We start from the raw sequence: 19,812 nt of genomic DNA, 5'->3' as shown, positions 1-19,812 counted from the left end.
ACTCACCCCCGCATCCACGCGCTCGCGCGCCGTCACTCCCTCCTGTGGGGTCCCACGGGGTCACACCCTCACGCTGTCACACGCGGCGTCCACACTGGAACAGTGTCACCCACCACCACACACTCCAGTAGTCACCACCGCCCACGCGGCGTCACACACAAACGCACCTGTCACACACAGCCGCACACTCCCCGGCAATCACCAGCAGTGTCATAGGCCCACAAATCGCGCCCAGTGTCACAGCCACAGTGTCACACACTCTACACACTCGAACCTGCACCGCCGCACCACACACATCATAGTTCCAGGGGGTCGCAAACAGCAGCACAACAGAGACACCCACAGCCACACACAGGAATGAGGCCCCGGTGTCACACATCCTCACATGAGACATGTGGTGTCACACACTGTCACGGTCTAATAGTCGCACGCTTCCATGTAATACACCTCACACGTCCCACATCCTACCGCACAGGCTGACACAGTGTCACCCACCGTGTCACCACAAGGTCACAAAAGAACAGAATCAATGCCTGCCACACGTGGTGTCACGCACATGTAGTCACACTGTAACACAGGATCACACACGGAGGATGACACGAGGTATTGCCACAGTCGTGCGTGCCCTCCTAGTAACTGAGACTCACACAGGGTCATATAAGTGCATAGATACGCAGTGACACAGTGTCTTACATGCAAGTGCACACACGCACTCGGTCCTCCCTCACTTTCTCCCCTTGCTGGTTCTGAGAGGCCCTGGGGCTTAGCGTGCGCCCCAGATCCCTCCTGGAGCTGGGAGAAGGGGCGGGAGCTACGAGAGCCCGTAGGCGTGACTCGCCTGGCCCCGCCCCTCCTAGCAGGTAGAGCGCGGAGGCAGGGCGCTGTGCGACGTTATCCCGGCTCCGCCCACTCTATTTGTGGGCACGTGCGGGCGTGGCCTTCTGTGGCCCCGCCTCCCAGTCTAAGTGGCGGGCAGAGAGGGCGCTGCTGGGCAATGATCGAATGCAAGCTGACTCCTATCCCGCCCACCCGCGTTAGGCTCCGCCCCTCGACCTCAGCCGCGGGCGGAGCGGGGCTGAGGAGTGGCCCTGAGAGCCAGCTCCGCCCCGTTGTTCCTGCATGAGTAGGGCAGAGAGCGCCGCCCAGCATCCAGTGGGTTCCCGCGCGTGCCGAGACTCTGAGGCCTTGCACCCCCACGACCCCGCAGGATGGCTGTCAAGAAGATCGCGATCTTCGGCGCCACTGGCCAGACCGGGCTCACCACTCTGGCGCAGGCGGTACAAGCAGGCATGAGCTGGGGCGGGCGGGGCGTATCAGGGGAAAGACGGGCAGAGCTTTAGGAAGGGGCACCATGGGGCCGGGCCGAGGCTGGCTGGAGCCTTGAGCGCCCCAGCCAGGTGAGGACTCAGGGGCCAAAGCATGTGGCCACGGGGGCAGAAATGGGGAAGGTTGTGAGATCCAAGTTTATGTGAGTTCGAGGCAGAGAGGAATCGGCCATGGGAGACCTGGGAGGAATCCAGAGGCACAGTCATGTGTGTATGTAAGTCTAGGGCTCTTATGCAATGCCGTTGTCACTATTGTGGTGGAGGTGGTGTTTGTTGACAAGGCAGGCTTGCTCTGTCGTCTCTTCACATGGGAGCTCTCAAAATGGAGTGGGAACTTGTGTTCCTCCACTTGACAGATGAGAAAACTGAGGCCCAGAGAGTGACTTGCCCAATATCACACAGCTGGTAACTGACAGGGCTGGGATTTGAACAAAGCTCCTGCTGCAGTCCTCAGGCTCTCGGCTGGTGCATGAGAGCTGGAAAATGAAAAAGTTGGGGGCTCAGATTGCTGTGAGTACCTAAAGGGAAGGAGTCACAAAGAGACGTGAGTGAAGACTTGGGGACAGCAGTCCTAGAAAAGCCAGGACTTTCCCAGGGCTGAAAATTTGGAGTTGCCCCAGGAGAGTTGGCAGGAAAGGAGATAACCATCTTCCAGCACCCCCCTCCCCCACAGCCCAGACTTGACCAACTCCCAGCTGGGCCTGGGACTTCCAGATATGGGGCCCCACCCCAGCAGGCCTTGGTGACTCTAAAGATACCGACTATCTGCATGCCCCAAAAGGATGGAGGCCGCCAGGACCCCACTCTGCTGTCTCCCTTGGAGGGAATCTGAAAGTTCTTCACTAGGCCCAAACCTCTTCCCTTCCCCAGGCAGACCATGTGAGGATAGTGACTTGTGAAGAGTGGGGAGCTGTGGGCCTCGGTAAAAACCAATTTGCTGATAAGCATTTATTGGGGAGTACTAGAGAAGGAAGTAAGAGAGAAGTTGAGAGGTGCTGAGTCACCTGGAAAACCAGTGAATTTCACTCACCCACCCTGCTGGTTATAGCTGGGACTGCACTCAGGGGAATTGAGAATGGAAGCCTGGGGAGCTACAAAACTGTGGTGCTGAAAAATCTCTTCCCAGCTCTCAGCTTTGCCGTCCCCAATAGCCAAAGGAAGGGCAGGTCAGGCACAGTGGCTCATGCCTGTAATCCCAGCACTTTGGGAGGCCAAGGCGGGAGGATAGCTTGAGGCCAGGAGTTTGAGACTAGCCTGGGCAACAGAGCAAGATCCCATCTCTACAACAATATAAAAAATAAAAACAAATTAGCTGGGCGTGGTGATGCATGCCTGTAGTCCCAGCTACTCAGAAGGCTGAAGTGAGGGCTGGGCACGGTGGCTCACACCTGTAATCCCAGCACTTTGGGAGGCCGAGATGGGTGGATCACAAGGTCAAGAGATCGAGACCATCCTGGTCAACATGGTGAAACCTGGTCTCTACTAAAAATACAAAAAATTATCTGGGTGTGGTGGCACGTGCCTGTAATACCAGCTACTTAGGAGGCTGAGGCAGGAGAATTGCCTAAACCCAGGAGGCAGAGGTTGCGGTGAGCTGAGATCGCGCCATTGCACTCCACCCTGAGTAACAAGAGCGAAACTCTGTCTCAAAAAAAAAAAAAAAAAAAGAAGACTGAAGTGAGAGGATTGCTTGAGCTCAGGAGTTGAAGGCTACAGTGAGCTGTGTTTGTGCCACTGCACTCCAGCCTGGGTGACCCAGTGAGACCCTGTCTCTAAAATGAAAAAAAAAAAAAAATAATTAAAAAGAAAGAAAAAGAGTCCTGGTGTGGTGGCTCATGCCTGTAATCCCAGCACTTTGGGAGGCCAAGGCGGACGGATCACCTGAGGTCAGAAGTTTGCGACCAGCCTGACCAACATGGTGAAACCCCGTCTCTACTAAAAATACAAAAATTAGCTGGGCATCGTGGCACACACCTGTGGTCCCAGATACCTGGGAGCCTGAGGCAAAAGAATCGCTTGAACTTGGGAGGCAGAGGTTGCAGTGAGCTGAGATCCTGCCACTGCACCATTGCACTCCAGCCTGAGTGACAGAGAAAGATAGAAAGCGGGGGTGGGGGGGGGAGAGAAGGAAGTAAAAGGAAAGAAAGAAAGAGGAAGGAAGGAAGAAAGAAAGAAAGAAAAAGAAAGGGCTTGGAATAACTGGAGCTCACAATGCTTCTGTAGGGCCAAGAGTCTTGACAGGCATACACTCTGGTGCCAGCCTTCCCGAATTCAAGCTTACAGCCTGTGTGGCCAAATGCCTTGTCATCTGTGTACCCAAATATGTGTAAGGTGGAGATGAAACTGGTCGTGCTTGCCCTAGGGCTCTTGTGATAATTAAATGAGATATTATACAGGAAATACTTAGACTAGCATCGAATTTTGCAGTCTCTGGATCAGACTCAGGTAAAAATTCAAGCTTCTCTGCCTACTAGCTGTGTGATACTGGCCCGGTTGCCTAAAATTGCCTAAGTTTCCCCATCAGTGTGGACAGGACAAGGCCAGGCATGGTGGCTCATGACTATGGGAGACAGGTGGGCAAATCACCTGAGGTCAGGAGTTCAAAACCAGCCTGACCAACATGGTGAAACCTTGTCTCTACTAAAAATACAAAAATTAGCCAAGCATGACGGCACACACCTGTAATTCCAGCTACTTGGGAGGCTGAGGCAGGAGAATCGCTTGAACCTTGAAGGCAGAGGTTGCAGTGAGCAGAGATTGCGCCACTGCACTCCAGCCTGGGCAAGAGAGTGACTCTGCCTCAAAAAAAAAAAGAAAAAAGCCGGGTGTGGTGGCTCATGCCTGTAATCTCAGCAATTTGGGAGGCCGAGGCAGGTGGATCACCTGAGGTCAGGAGTTCGAGACCAGCCTGACCAACATGGAGAAACCCCATCTCTACTAAAAATACAAAAATTAGCGGGTATGGTGGCAGACATTTGTAATCCCAGCTACTTGGGAGGCTGAGTCAGGAGAATCCCTTGAACCTGGGGGGCAGAGGTTGCTGTGAGCCGAGATCACGCCATTGCACTCCAGCCTGGGCAACAAGAATAAAACTCCATCTCAAAAAAAAAAAAAGGGGTCAGGGAGATGGCAGTAAATATGACACAGTCCCTAGACATACAGGGTGCTTGGTTTGCTGCAGGTCAGCATAAGGAGGACTGTGACAGAGGAAGTACAAGTGACTGGGGGGACCGGGAAAAGAGGGTGAAGGGTGTTCCTGGCAGAGGGGACAGCACGTGCAAAGGCCAGGAGGCAGGAAGCAGCACCATGCATTTGAGGAACTGAAAGAAGTGCAGTGGGGGCTGGGCACAGTGGTTCACATCTGTAATCCCAGCACTTTCGGAGGCTGAGGCAGGTGAATCACCTGAGGTCAGGAGTTGGGAGACCAGCCTGGTCAATGTGTCAAAACTTCATCTCTACTAAAAGAATACGAAAAAAATTAGCCGGGCATGGTTGCGGGTGTCTGTAGTCTCAGCTACTCGGGAAGCTGAGGCAGAAGAATCGCTTGAACCCAGGAGGTGGAGGTTGCAGTGAGCCACGATGGTGCCACTGCACTCCAGCTGGGCAACAGAGTGAGACTCTGTCTCAAAAAAAAAAACTAAAAAGAAGTGCCATGGGTGAAGAGGGCAAAGGCTTCAGCAGAGGCTGGAGAGGGGAAGCCAGATCCCGAGGGTCCTGGAAGGCTGGCATGAGAAGCATGAGTTTTATCACAGGGCATTTCAGGATTTCCGGAGGCACCTGAGCAGGGAAGCACTTAAATATCACTGCGGAAAGCTCTGGGTGGCTGCTGTGTGGAATGTGGATTGGAGAGGGCAGGACTGGGTCCAGGAGCCCAGGGAGGACCCAGGAAAAGGACCAAGAAGGAGACTCAGGCCTCCACCAGGCCAGGAGATAAAGTCACAAAATGATTAAAGGGCGTAATATGCTGGGCTCAATGGCTCATGCCTGTGATCCCAGCGCTATAGAAGGCCGTGACAGTCAGATTGCTTGATCCCGGGAGTTCAAGACCAGCCTCACCAACATGGCAAAACACCATTTCTTTTTTAAATTTTTTGTCATATCTCTTTGGGGGTTTTGTGTGGTTTTTTGTTTTGTTTTGTTTTTGAGATGGAGTTTCGCTCTTGTTGCCCAGGCTGGAGTGCAATGACATGATCTTGGCTCACTGCAATCTCTGCCTCCCAGGTTCAAGCAATTCTCCTACCTCAGCCTCCCGAGTAGCTGGGATTACAGGTGCCTGCCACCATGCCTGGCTAATTTTTCGTATTTTTAATAGAGACAGGATTTCACCATGTTAGCCAGGCTGGTCTCAAACTCCTGACCTCAAGTGATCCACCCACCTCAGCCTCCCAAAGTGCTGGGATTACAGGCATGAGCCACCGTGCCCAGCCTATTTTGTTTTGTTTTGAGACAGAGTCTTGCTCTGTCTCCCAGGCTTGAGAGCAGTGATGTGATCTCGGCTCACTGTATCCTCCGCTTCCCAGGCTCAAGCAATTCTCATGCTTCAGCCTCCTGAGTAGCTGGAATTACAGTCTGCACCACCACAACCGGCTAATTTTGGTATTTTTAGTAGAGATGGTGTTTCACCATTGCCCAGGCTGGCTGGTCTTGAACTCCTGGCCTTAAGTGATCTGCCCACCTCAGCCTCCTAAAATGCTGGGATTACAGGCATGAGCCACTACACCTGGCCTTATTGTATCTTTATATTTCCCTAGACTGCTCAGCAAAATGAAATCCTAGCTCTATAAAATAAAGGAATAAGACAGCATAATAATGGCAAACAACCAGGTAGCTTTTTTTTTTTGAGATGGAGCCTTGCTCTGTCACTCAGGCTGGAGTGCACTGGTGCAATCTTGGCTCACTGCAACCTCCACCTCCCGGGTCCAAGTGAGTCTCTTGCGCCAGCCTCCCAAGTAGCTGGGATTATAGGTATGTGTCACTATACCCAGCTGATTTTGTATTTATAGTAGAGATGGGGTTTCATCATGTTGTCCAGGCTGATCCTAACTCCTGACCTCAGGTGATCTGCCCGCCTCAGCCTCCAAAAGTACTGGGATTACAGGCGTGAGCTACCTCGCCCGGCCAAGGCATGGTCTATTTTAACAATGAGCCCAATACTAAACATCAATTGTAGGTATGCCAGCAAAAATGTTTGAAGGCCAAGGTTCGTGGCTCATGGGGAGGCTGAGGCAGGCAGATCACCTGAGGCCAGGAGTTCAAGACCAGCCTGGGCAACATGACAAAACCCCTTCTCTACAAAAAATTGCAAAATTAACTGGGCATGGTGGTGCACACTGTAGTCCCAGCTACTTCGGGTACTGAGATGGGAGGATCAGTTGAACCCGGGAGGTTGAGGCTGCAGTGAGCTGTGACTGCACCACTGCACTCCAGCCTGGGCAAGAGAGGGAGACCCTGTCTCAAAAACAAAGAAAATGAAAACAAACAAAAACAAAAATGTTTGAAGACCACTTCCCCAGAACAGAGGAGGGGATGAATTTGAGAGTTTATAGTGGCTTCCAGAACCCAGCCCTTGGAGCCCCAGAGTGCCAGCCGGCGAGCCCACTGACAAGACTCTCTGCTCCTCTTTGCCCACAGGTTACGAAGTGACGGTGCTGGTGCGGGACTCCTCCAGGCTGCCTTCGGAGGGGCCGCAGCCGGCCCACGTGGTAGTGGGAGATGTTCTGCAGGCAACCGATGTGGACAAGACCGTGGCTGGGCAGGACGCTGTCATCGTGCTGCTGGGCACCCGGAATGACCTCAGTACTGAGCCCCCCCTCTGCCCACGGCCCTCCCCTACACCTCGGCCCCCAGCGCCACCCCTGCCTCCAGCCCCACCCCTGCCACCCTTGCCACCGCCACCACCCACCAGTGACAGCCACTCTCTGTCCCCTCTAAGGTCCCACTACAGTGATGTCCGAGGGCGCCCGGAACATTGTGGCAGCCATGAAGGCTCACGGTGTGGACAAGGTCGTGGCCTGCACCTCGGGTGGGTGGTGGGATCATGGTGGTGGGTCTGAACTGGGTGGTGAGTACTGGGGAGGCAGCCCGTGGCCCTCTGAAAGGTGACACTGAAGCCATTCCATGTTACTGTGCATTTATTGCGCACCAGCTAGCTGTGTCTGAACCTTACTGGGTGATGCTGGGGACACAATGGTGATCTGCACAGCCTGGGGCCCTCCACACACACAGGATCACAGATGGGAGAGAGGGTTAAACAGATCCGTGATCAAACTGACATACAGATAATCAGAGCTGAGATGGGGGAGGCACAGGCAGAGCAGACAGGGCCAGGGTGGGAGAAACTGTCACAGGTCTGTGGGAGTCCAGAGGAGGCGTCTGACCCAGGCTGAGTGAGAGACGTCAGGGTGGGCCTCCCAGAGGAAGTGATAGAGCGTGGATATATAGTAGGTCTCTGCCCTCACAGAGCTCCCGATTATGGGGACAAGGATATTACGCAAATAGTTATCCTGTATAATCTATCTATTTATTTATTTTTAATTATTTTTGTTTTTTTTGAGATGGAGTCTCCCTCTGAAGCCCAGGCTGGAGTGCTGTGGAGCTATCTGGGCTCACTGCAACCTCCGCCTCCCAGGTTCAAGCAATTCTCCTGCCTCAGCCTCCCAAGTAGCTGAGACTACAGGCACGCACCACCACACTCAGCTAATTTTTGTATTTTTAGTGGAGATGGGGATCACCGTGTTGGCCAAGTTGATCTCAAACTCCTGACCTCAGGTGATCTGCCCACCTCGACCTCCCAAAGTGCTGGGATTACAGGTGTGAGCCACCGCGCCCAGACTGTCCTGCGTAAGCTAAAAGGAAGGCTACACAGTGCAGAACAGGAGCGGGTAATTCTTTCTTTTTGAGACAGGGTCTCACTCTGTCACCCGGGTTGGAGTGCAGTGGTGCAATCTCAGCTTAATGTAACCTCCACCTCCTGGGTTCAGGCAATTCTCCCACCTCAGCCTCTCAAGTAACTGGCACGACAGGCATGCACCACCATGCTCATTTTTGTATTTTTGTATTTTTAGTAGAGACAAGGTTTTGCCATGTTGGCCAGGCTGGTCTTGAATCCTGGGCTCAAGTGGTCTGCCTGACTCAACCTCCCAAAGTGCTGGGATTACAAGTGTGAGCCACCATGCCTGACCAGGAGCAGTTCATTTTAACAGCACTTACTGAGAACTTACTGTGCACTGGGTGCTAGTGAGCACCTTAGAGACGAATGCCACTGAATGCTCCCCAAACCCCTCTGGGTGCTTATACAATAACAACAGCTGGTCTCTTCTGAGCACCTACTATTTGTAGGTGTAGCGCAGGGAGCCGAGGCACAAGACCAGTGGGCTTGCCAGAGTTCACATAGCTGTGGCTGGCAGAGCTGGAATGTGCACCCAGCTGACTGCTCCACTCCTCATCTCTGTGTCGCTTTTTTTTTTTTTTTTCTTTTTTTGAGAGGAAGTCTTGCTTTGTCGCCCAGGTTGGACTGCAATGATGTGATCTCAGCTCACTGCAACTTCTGCCTCCCAGGTTCAAGCAATTCTCCTGCCTCAGCCTCCCGAGTAGCTGGGATTACAGGCATCTGCCACCATGCCCATCAAATTTTTGTATTTTTAGTAGAGACGGGGTTTCACCATGTTGACCAGGATGGTCTCGATTTTTTACCATGTTGGCCAGGTCGGTCTTGAACTCCTGACCTCGAGTGTGTTTCATCACACAAATTGCATCCCTGGAAAGGGAAGTCACATGAGGGAGGGCTGTCTGATGATTGTAATTACAGGCAGGCAGAGGACAAAGCAAGCAGAGAGGCCTGGAGGCCAGAGCTAGCTGGAGGGTAGGAAGCAAAATCATGTATGGCTTTTTTCCCCAAAGCTTTGAAATGGAAAGGTAATACTAAACTTGTGATTTCAGAACGGCTCACTCTTTTTTTAAGACAGGGTCTTGCTGTCACCCAGGCTGGAATGCAGTGCTGCAACCATGGCTCACTGCAGCCTCAGCCTGGATTCAAGAGCTCCTCCCCATGCTGCCTCCCAGGGCTGGGACGATAGGCATGCATCGCCACGCCTGGCTAATTGTTTAATTTTTTTATAGAGACAAGGTCTTACTTCTGTTCCCTGATTGGAATGGTCTGCTGTTAGTTTTGTTGTTGTTGCTTTTTCTCCCATGGCTTTTTTTCTCTTTGAGATGAAGCTTCACTCCATCGCCCAGGCCGGAGTACAGTGACGCAGTATTAGCTCACTGCAACCGCCGCTCCACCTCCCTGGTTCATGATGCCGGGGACCAAGACAGGCCTGCAGCAATCTCCTGTCCCAGCCTCCCGAGTAGCTGGGATTACAGGGACCCGCCACCATGCCCCGCTAATTTTTGTGTTTTTGGTAGAGGCAAGATTTCGCCATGTTGGCCAGGCTGATGCTGAACTCCTGGTCTCAAGTGCTGGGATTATAGGTGTGAGCCACCGTGCCCAAACTCTCCTATGTCTTGAAAACCAATTTAAGTAGTTAAGTTTTGCTCCCATGAAAAAGACAACAAACCTGTAAAATGGATTTAATATGCTTTCTTTTATCCAAATTTTTTTTTGTTTAGATTGTTTTCTAAATAGTAAAGGCTTACGTGTGCCAGGATTTGTTTTTGTTTGTTTTTTCACTTATAAACAAAAAAACATTAGAGACAAGGTCTGGCTCTGTCACCCAGGCTGAAGGACAATGGCCTGATTATAGCTTATCATACCCTCAAACTCCTGGGCTCAAGGAATCCCCTCACTTTAGCCTCTGAAATAGCTGGGACAACAGGTATGAGCCATTGAGTCCAGCTTAACTTTTTATTTGGAAATGATCTGAAAAGTATGAAAAATCGAAAGGACACCAGTGTACCTACCCACCTCTGTTCACAGACACACAGTGTTTTTTTTCTGACCCATTTGAAGTTAGCTTACATACACTATGGCTGCTTGCTTCAATGTGTAGGTCTTTAACATGCTTTTAAAAATTGTTATTGTAAAAATTTTCAAACAGCTGGCTGTGGTGGCTAATGCCTGTAATCCCAACACTTTGAGAGGCTGAGGCAGGTGGATCACAAGGTCAGGAGTTCAAGACCAGCCTGGCCAAGACGGTGAAACACTGTCTCTACTAAAAATACAAAAATTAGGCTGGCGTGGTGGTGGCGCCTATAATGCCAGCTACTCAGGAGGCTGAGGCAGAGATTTGCTTGAACCCGGAAGGAGGAGGTTGCAGTGAACTGAGATCGCACCATTGCACTCCAGCCTGGGTGACGGAGCGACTCCATCTCAAAAAAAAAAAAAAATTTAAACAGAAAATTTAAAAGAATAGTTGTGTGAACAACCATATTCCTTTAAAAAAAGGTTTTTTTAAATTTGTATCTACTCATTTACTTATTTTGAGACTGGGTTATGAGACTGGCTGATTTTTGTATTTTTCGTAGAGACGCAGTTTTGTTTTGCCATGTTGCCCAGGTTGGTCTTGAACTCCTGGACTCAAGTGATCTACCAGTCAGGGCCTCCCAAAGTGCTGGGATTACACATGAGCCACCACACCTGGCCAACAAACATTTCTTATTTTAAAACTGTAATTGTGTTTTATAATGTGTTAACTATGCACGTACACAAATAGTTTCTGTTTTGTTTCTATTTGGGTTTGTTTCTTTTGGTTTTTTTTGAGACAATCACAATTTTAAAATAAGGAATATGTTTGTTGGCCAGGTGTGGTGGCTCGCATGTAATCCCAGTACTTTGGGAGACCAAGGTGGGTGGATCACTTGAGGTCAGAAGTTTGAGACCAGCCTGGCCAACATGGTGAAACCCCGTCTCTAACAAAAATACAAAAACTAGCCGGGTGTGGTGGCCAGCGCTTGTAATCCCATCTACACAGGTGGCTGAGGCAGGAGAATCACTTGGAACTTGGAGGTACAGGTTGCAATGAGTGGAGATCACTCCACTGTACTCCAAAAAAAAAAAAAAAGGAACTCCTGCTCTCTATGAATCAATGACACAATCACAGTGACCACTAATTGTGTTTTACTCTGTCACACCTTTTTTAAATTTTTTCTTTCCTAAAACGAGGTCTTGCCGGGCGCAAGCCTGTAATCCCAGCACTTTGGGAGGCTGAGGCGGGTGGATCACGAGGTCAAGAGATCGAGACCATCCTGGTCAACATGGTGAAACCCCGTCTCTACTAAAAATACAAAAAATTAGCTGGGCATGGTGGCGCGTGCCTATAATCCCAGCTACTCAGGAGGCTGAGGTGGGAGAATTGCCTGAACCCAGGAGGCGGAGGTTTCAGTGAGCCGAGATCACGCCATTGCATTCCAGCCTGGGTAACAATAGTAAAACTCCGTCTCAAAAAAAAAAAAAAAAAACAACAAAAAACAAGGTCTTGTCACCCAGGCTGGAGAGCAGTGATGTGATCATAGCTCACTGCAGCCTCCAACTCCTGGGCTCAAGGGATCCTCCTGAGTAGCTGAGACCACAGGCCTGTCTAAGTTTTAAAATTTTTATTGCAACAAGGGCCTGGCTGTATTGCCCAGGCTGGCCTCTGTGACACACCTTTTTATAACCACTAACATTACTCAAACTATTTATTTTTTCTTTCTTTTTTTTTTTTTTTGAGATGGAATCTTGTTCTTGTTGCCCAGGCTGGAGTGCAGTGGCACAATCTCAGCTGACTGCAACCTCCACCTCCCAGGTTCAAGCAATTCTCCTGCCTCAGTCTCCCGAGTAGCTGGGATTACAGGTGCCTGCAATGACGCTCGCTAATTTTTATTTGTGGTAGAGACAGGGTTTCATCCATGTTGGTCAGGCTGGTCTCAAACTCCCAACCTTAGGTGATCCACCCACCTTGGCCTCCCAAAGTGCTGGGATTATAGGTGTGAGCCACCACACCCAGCCTATTTTTTGAGACAAGGTCTTGCTCTGTTGCCCAGGCTGGAGTGCAGTGGTGCAATCATAGCTCACTGCAGCCTGGAACTCCTGAGCTCAAGCGATCCTCTTACCTCAGCCTTCTGAGCAGCTAAGACCACAGGTGTGGATCACCGGATGTGGCTAATTTTTTTTTTTTTTAAGATGGAGTTTCACCATGTTGGTCAGGCTGGTTTTGAACTCCCAACCTCTGGTGATCCGCCCACCTTGGCCTCCAAAGTGCTTGGATTACAGGCGTGAGCCACCACGCCTGGCCAACCTAGCTAATTTTTTAAATTTTTGTAGAGACGGGTCTCACCATCTTACCCAGGTGAGTCTAAAACTGCTGGGCTCAACTGATCCTCCCACCTCAGCCTCCCAAAATGCTGGAATTACAGGCGTGAGCCACTGTGCCCACAGGCTTTGAACAATTTATATCATCCCAGTTTGCACTTGAGAAAACAGGCAGCTGGCCAGTGGTCGATCTGGAACTTGACTTTTTTAGGCAGCAAGCTCTTAACTATTCACCAAACTACTCCTAAAAATATTTAGCATAGTTCTTAGCTCGAGGTAAATGTTCTGTAAATGTCAGCTGGTATAGCTTGGCCAAGTTACAGCTTGTCGGTAATTCCTGAACAAATATTTAGTGAGTACCTACAACGTTCCAGGCACTTCAAAGGGCTGGGATTAGGGCAGGAGATGTGATAGCGTCACAGGATAACTCTAGGGTGTGGTGGCAGGGGATGGGTCCTAGGGAGAAAACAAGGCCCCAAGAAAAGGGATTGGTAAGCTGGGCTGGGGGAGATGGGGTTTTGAAATTGTATTTTATTTATTTAATTTATTTTTTTAGAGACGGGGCTTCAGCATGTTTACCAGGATGGTCTTGATTATCTTGACCTCGTGATCTGCGTGTCTCAGAGGGGAAAAAAAAGAGAGGGAAATGCATCAGGGCAGAGGGATCAGACGTTGCAAAGGCTGGGAGGCAGGCTGGAGCAGTGTAAGGGAGAGTATGGGAGGCAGAAGGCTGGAGCAGTGTAAGGCAGAGTAGCAGGCAGGGTAGGCAGGGATGTCACAGAGCTGATGGGCCATATCAGGCAGGGCTATGAAGACTTTGCTTCTCCCGAGTGAGATGGATCTATGGATGTGAACTGATAGGGGTGGGAAGGAGGGGCTGAGGGACCAGGGAGGAGGCTGCTGGGCTGGTCCAGACAAGAGGTAACAGTGGACAGGACCAGGCGGAGTGAGAAGAGATCAGATTTGGAATTATTGTGATCAGCAGACAGCTCTTATATAGGGGTGTGAAGGAAAGAGGAGGTTCAGAGGACTCCCTGTTTTTGCAACATGAAGGCAATGGTGAGCCATGGCAGGGCTTTGTCCTAGCATCAGGACAAGCCAGCCCTTGGCCGGCCACAGTGGCTCATGCCAGTAATCCCAGCACTTTGGGAGGCAGAGGCGGGAAGATCACCTGAGGTCAGGAGTTTGAGACCAGCCTGGCCAACACGGTGAAACCCTGTCTGTACTAAAAATACAAAAATTAGTCAGGCATGGTGGTGTGTACCTGTATTCCCAGCTACTGGGGAAGCTAAGGCAGGAGAACTGCTTGAACCCAGGAGGCAGGAGGTTGCAGTAAGCCGAGATTGCGTCACTGCACTCCAGCCTGGGTGACAGTGAGATTCTGTCTCAAAAAAAAAAAAAAAAAAAGACAAGATCCCAGGCTACAGCCAGGCGCGGTGGCTCACGCCTGTAATCCAAGCACTTTGGGAGGCCGAGGCGGGTAGATCACGAGGTCGAGAGATCGAGACCATCCTGGTCAACATGGTGAAACCCCGTCTCTACTCAAAATACAAAAAATTAGCTGGGCATGGTGGCAGCTACTCGGGAGGCTGAGGCAGGAGAATTGCCTGGACCCAGGAGGCGGAGGTTTCGGTGAGCCGAGATCGCACCATTGCACTCCAGCCTGGGTAACAAGAGAGAAACTCCGTCTCAAAAAAATAAAAATAAATAAATAAAAATTTAAAAATGAAAGAGCCCAGGCTAACCCTGCCCTGTGTCCCCCTCCAGCCTTCCTGCTCTGGGACCCCAGCAAGGTGCCCCCACGACTGCAGGCCGTGACCGATGACCACATCCGGATGCACAAGGTGCTGCAGGAGTCGGGCCTGAAGTATGTGGCAGTGATGCCACCACACATAGGTAAGCGGGGCAGGGACCCGGTGGCACCCACGCCATCTGCCTGTTCCCTCCTGCCCTGTGGAGATCCACAAGGCCTTCCCTGACTCCCCTAACATTGCAAACCTTCCTATGATATTGCAGCATACATGTTTGGTCTTTGACCCTCCTAAAATCCTTGGAATCTCCAAAATGATGTCTTTTTCTATGCTAATGAGTTGACTGATTGCTGGCAGCCCCCAGGCAGAAAGACCAAGGCTGGATTAGAGGGTTGGGACTTTCAACTCCGGGGAGTGGTGAGGGATTAAAGGCTGAGGGGATTACCACTGGCTAATGGTTTAATCCACTATGTCTATGGATTCTGTGCCTCAGCCTCCTAAGTAGCTGGGATTACAGGTATGTATCAGCACACCCAACCAAGGCTTACATTTCTAATGTGGGAGATAGAGATTACATAGATAGATAGATAGACCAGGTGTGGTGGCTCACACCTGTAATCCCATCACTTAAGGAAGCCAAGATGGGAGGATCGCTTCAGCCTAGGGGTTTGAGACCAGCCTGGGCAACATAGACCACTCTCTACAAAAAAAAAAAAATTAGCTGGGCATGGTGGCGCACACCTGCGGTCCTAGCTACTGGGAGGCTGTGGCGGGAGGATGGCTTGAGCCCAGGAGATGAAGGCTGCAGTGAGCTGTGATAGAGCCACTGCACTCCAGGCTGCAAAACAGAGTGAGCCACTGTCTAAAAAAAGGAAGGCCGGGCATGGTGTCTCACCCCTGTACTCCCAGCACTTTGGGAGGCAGAGGCAGGCAGATCACGAGGTCAGGCGATTGAGACCATCTTCGCTAACACAGTGAAACCCAGTCTGTACTGAAAATACAAAAAATCAGCCATGCATGGTGGCATGCACCTGCAATCCTAGCTAATAGGGAGGCTGAGGCAGAAGAATCACTTGAACCCAGGAGGTGGAGGTTGCAGTGAGCTTAGATGACGCCCCTGCACTCCAGCCCAGGTGACATAGTGAGACTCCGTTTCAAAAACAAAAAAAAAAAAAAAAACAAGAAAAGATAGATATTAATATTGGGTAGTAATTAGTTGGATGAATAAATACTAAAGCTCGGTAAAGGGACTGATGGAGCGCTGTATTTTTAGCTCTCTGAGATAGCTTTCTGCGGTGAGGGAGTAAGGCAAGTGAATATCTGGAGGAAGGAGGATCTGGGGTGACAGGACAGCAGTGCAAAGGCCCTGAGGCCACCACTTGCATCTCCAACACATTTGCTCTAGAAGAGCAAATCTGCTTTGCCCTCTACCTACTGAGGACCCTGACAGGAAGAGGTTTATAACTTACAGGTTCAAATAAGGTTCAATATTTTGGGTTCAATTAAGGGAGACTTAGCAGGACCCTATTTGGACCAGAATTCTAAGCTTTGAATCAGCAGTGAAGCTGCGTGGTGAAGCTGAGTGAGAATCCCATCCCCAGCGAATCGATTGAACCAGAGAGCTGGAGGCTTCAGTGAGCTGAAATGGCGCCACTGCATTCCAGCCTGGACAACAAAGCAAGACTTGGTCTCAAAAAAAAAAAAAAAAAAAAAAGTAAATAGAGATCAGGCCTGAGAAGTACTTAACACAGAGTAATATTTTGAAGGATTTTTCTTCTAAGTGGCTTTTTGTTGTTGTTTTGGGGTGTGTGTGAAAACTTTCAAACCTCCAGAGAAGTTGAAAGCATTAAAGGTTTATGAGGGCTGGGCGCGGTGGCTCACGCCTGTAATCCCAGCACTTTGGGAGGCCGAGGCGGGTGGATCACGAGGTCAAGAGATTGAGACCGTCCTGGTCAACATGGTGAAACCCCGTCTCTACTCAAAATACAAAAAATTAGCTGGGCATGGTGGTGTGTGCCTGTAATCCCAGCTACTCAGGAGGCTGAGGCAGGAGAATTGCCTGGACCCAGGAGGCAGAGGTTGTGGTGAGCCGAGATCGCGCCATTGCACTCCAGCCTGGGTAACAAGAGCGAAACTCCATCTCAATAAATACATAAATAAAAAAATAAATAAAATAAAGGTTTATAAATACACATAAGCCCTTGGTTTAGGTTCAGTGGTTAGCATTTTGTCCTGTTCTCTCACTCTCTCTTTCTCCACCCTCTCTCCATGAATATATAGATAATTTTGCTGAGTATATTATGTAAAAATATGTGCATATATATTTGGCTTAATCATTTGAGAGGAATTGCCACATTGTCACACTCCATTCCTAACCTCGACAGGCATCTCCCAAAAGGAAGATATTTGCTCACAAAACATTATCACACCTAAGGGAAGTGACATTTACTCTATATCATTTAGTATCTACTTCATAGTCAAATTTCCCCAATTGTCGGGCCACGAGGTAGCTCACATCTGGAATCCCAGCACTTAGCAGACTGAGGTGGGCAGATCACTTGAGGGAAGGAGTTCGAGACCAGCCTGGCCAACATGGTGAGCCCCCCCACCGCCCCGACCCCCCTCTCTTTGAAAAATATGAACATCAGCTGGGCATGGTGGTGGGCACCTGTAATCCCAACTACTCCGGAGGCTAAGGCACAAGAGTTGCTTGAACCTGGGAGGTGGAGGTTGCAGTGAGCCAAGACTGTGCCACTGCACTCCAGCCTGGGTGACAAGGCAAGGCTTTGTGTTTAAAACAAAACAAAACAAAAACTTTTCAACCTGCCCTGCCCCCCTCAGGAGGATCCAGCTGAAGCTTGTGTATCAAATTTAGTTGCCATGTCACCTTAAATCTGGAACCATCTCTCAAGCCTTTTTCTTCAAATTTCTCACATTAAATGGCCAGGTGACTTTCATTGGCCCACATTCTGGATTTTCTAGGGGTCTTGCCATAAATTCAGAATAAACATGTTGGGCAGGAATGCCACATGGGTGAGGGTATGTGTTCCTGGGATTACCAGCATGAGCCACCGCTCCTGGCCACATGGTCCTTCATCTCCCAAGTTTAAAGTTAATACTCAGAGGCTGGGTGTGGTGGCTCATGCTTATAATCTCAGCACTTTGGGAGGCTGAGGAGGGTGGCTTGCTTAAGACCAGAAGTTTGAGACCACCCTGGCCAACATGGCAAAAACCTGTCTCTACTAAAAATACAAAAAAAATTAGCCAGGCATGGTGGCGTGTACCTGTAATTCCAGTTACTCAGGAGGCTGAGGTCAGAGAATCACTTGAACCCAGGAGCGAGAGAGACATGGTCTCCCTCATCAGGCTGGAATGCAGTGGCACAATCTTGGCTCACTGCAACCTCCACCCCCCGGGTTCAAGTGATTCTCCTGCCTCAGTTGCCCAAGTGGCTGGGACTACAGATAGATATAAGCACCACGCCCAGCTAATTTTTGCATTTTTTGTAGAGATGTGGTTTTGCCATGTTGGCTGGTCTCAAACTCATGAGCTCAAGTGATCCTCCCACCTTGGCCTCCCAAAGTGCTGAGATTACAGGCATGAGGCACAGTGCCCAGCCAGGGCAGGGGATTTCTGTCTGCTTTGTCCCTTGCTGGGTGCCCAGAACCTAGCCACATAACAGGTAATCAATAAGGATTCTCCAATGAATAAAGCAAAGGGTACAGATGAGCACCTGCATATGGGAAGCCCATTCTTGGCTGTCATGCCACCCAGGCTGGGCACACAGTAGGCACCCTGGGAAGGTCTTTCTGGGGGTCGAATTTTGCAGGAGGGGAAAGATGTCTGCTTCACCCAGCCTGTCTTATTACTTCACAGGAGACCAGCCGCTAACTGGGGCGTACACGGTGACCCTAGATGGACGAGGGCCCTCGAGGGTCATCTCCAAACATGACCTGGGCCACTTCATGCTGCACTGCCTCACCACCAATGAGTACGACGGGCACAGCACCTACCCCTCCCACCAGTACCAGTAGCACTCAGTCCCCATCTGGGAAGGTGGCATTCTGGGACATGAGGAGCAAAGGAAGGAGGCAATAAATGTTAAGCCAAGCAATAAATGTTGAGCCAAGAGCTTCAAATTATTCTAGAGAACCCAACTCTGTGACTCCTCCTCTCTCTGCCTCTGTCTGAGTATTTCAGTGTGTCTGCCTGCCTATGTGTAAGATTTTCATTCATTTATTCAATAGCAGTTTATTCAGGTGTGGTGGCTCATGCCTGGAATCCCAGCACTTTGGGAGGCTGAGGCAAGTAGGCCACTTGAGGTCAGAAGTTCAAGACCAGCCTGGCCAACATGGTGAAACCCCATCTCTACTAAAAATACAAAAATTAGCCAAGCGTGGTGGTGGGCACCTATAATCCCAGCTACTGGGGAGGCTGAAGCAGGAGAATTGCTTGAATCCAGGAGGTGGAGGTTGCAGTGAGCCAAGACCACACCATTGCACTCCAGCCTGGGTAACAGAGGGAGACTTCACCTCAAAAAAAAAAAATTAGCCAGGTGTGGTGACATGCACCTGTAATCCCAGCGACTTGGGAGGCTGAGGCAGGAGAATTGCTTGAACCCAGGAGGTGGAGGTTGCAGTGAGCCGAGATCAGGCCACTGCACTCCAGGCTGGGTGACAGAGCAAGACTTCATCTCAAAAAAATAATAACTTAGCTGGGCATGGTGGTGTGCACTTGTCATTCCAGATACTCAGGAGGCTGAGGTGAGATGGCTTGAAGCCAGGAGTCCAGATTGGACAACATAGCAAGACCCCATATCTACAAAACTATTTTTAAAAACATAGCTGGGCATGGTGGTGTGCACCTGTAGTCCCAGATACTCAGGAGGCTGTGATGGAAGGATAGCTTGAGGCCTCGAGGTCAAGGCTAGCCAATGCATTCCAACTATAGGACAGATCAAGACCCTGTCTCTGAAAATAAAAAACGTTTGTGCTTTATTTTGAGGATTTATGCAAGGAGTGGAGCGCCAGAGAGGTAAGGGTGTTGTGGGGACAGTTGGGTGTGGGTTTTATGAAGCTTCCTTTGGCTACTCTGTGAAGGCAGATGGGAAGGGCACAGGAATGGAGGCTGAGAGCCCAGGGGGAGTTTGAGTTGGAGCCTGAGCCATAAGGAGGCGGGGAGAGAGAGGGTGGGGGGAATGCCTGGGAGTCTGAGTGGACAGTTGTTGAGGGGTGGAGGCAAGGCATCAGGAAGAAGCTCACAGCTGTAACCTGGGGACAATTACAGTAGCACTTTGGGGAGGGAGGCTGAGGCTGCAGTGAGCCGAGGTACACCACTGCACTCCAGCAGACACGGCAGAGTGGGACCCCCTCTCAGAAACAAAAACCCAAATGCAGTAGAGCTTTCCTGAGTTGGGGACCCTACAGGAGGAGCAAGTTTGGGAGGAGAAAGGGCAATTAGAATTGCTCCTTTCTAATTATGTCCTATTTTTGGAATCTACTGTCCC

General features: G+C 50.4%; 2 protein-coding genes across 4 annotated transcripts in view; one reads left to right on the top strand and one right to left on the bottom strand.

The window, feature by feature from the left end:
• Positions 1–815, bottom strand: part of SPTBN4 (spectrin beta, non-erythrocytic 4) — a 105,693-nt gene extending 104,878 nt beyond the window's left edge. The window contains exon 1 of one of the 2 annotated variants that reach the window (XM_078359702.1): positions 694–815. The gene's annotated coding sequence lies outside the window, so the exon portion shown is untranslated. Of the gene's footprint in view, positions 1–6; positions 146–693 lie in introns of those variants that run through there. The other variant, XM_078359701.1, reaches the window with a different exon arrangement.
• Positions 816–1,151: 336 nt separating this feature from the next.
• On the top strand, positions 1,152–18,463 carry BLVRB (biliverdin reductase B). Of its 2 annotated transcripts, XM_002762136.5 has the most exons (5): positions 1,152–1,287; positions 6,957–7,121; positions 7,258–7,347; positions 14,323–14,451; positions 18,183–18,463. In XM_002762136.5, exons 1-5 carry the CDS (start codon positions 1,209–1,211, stop codon positions 18,338–18,340), a joined length of 621 nt encoding a protein of 206 aa, XP_002762182.1. In that variant the 5' UTR covers positions 1,152–1,208; the 3' UTR covers positions 18,341–18,463. The 2 variants fall into 2 exon arrangements, with proteins under 2 accessions (XP_002762182.1, XP_054106122.1); XM_054250147.2 differs by lacking the exon at positions 7,258–7,347.
• The last annotated feature ends 1,349 nt before the right edge of the window (positions 18,464–19,812 follow it).

This window comes from Callithrix jacchus, chromosome 22, assembly GCF_049354715.1.
Source record: "Callithrix jacchus isolate 240 chromosome 22, calJac240_pri, whole genome shotgun sequence".
NCBI lineage: Eukaryota > Metazoa > Chordata > Mammalia > Primates > Cebidae > Callithrix > Callithrix jacchus.
This window is presented reverse-complemented; position numbering and strand designations above follow the sequence as displayed.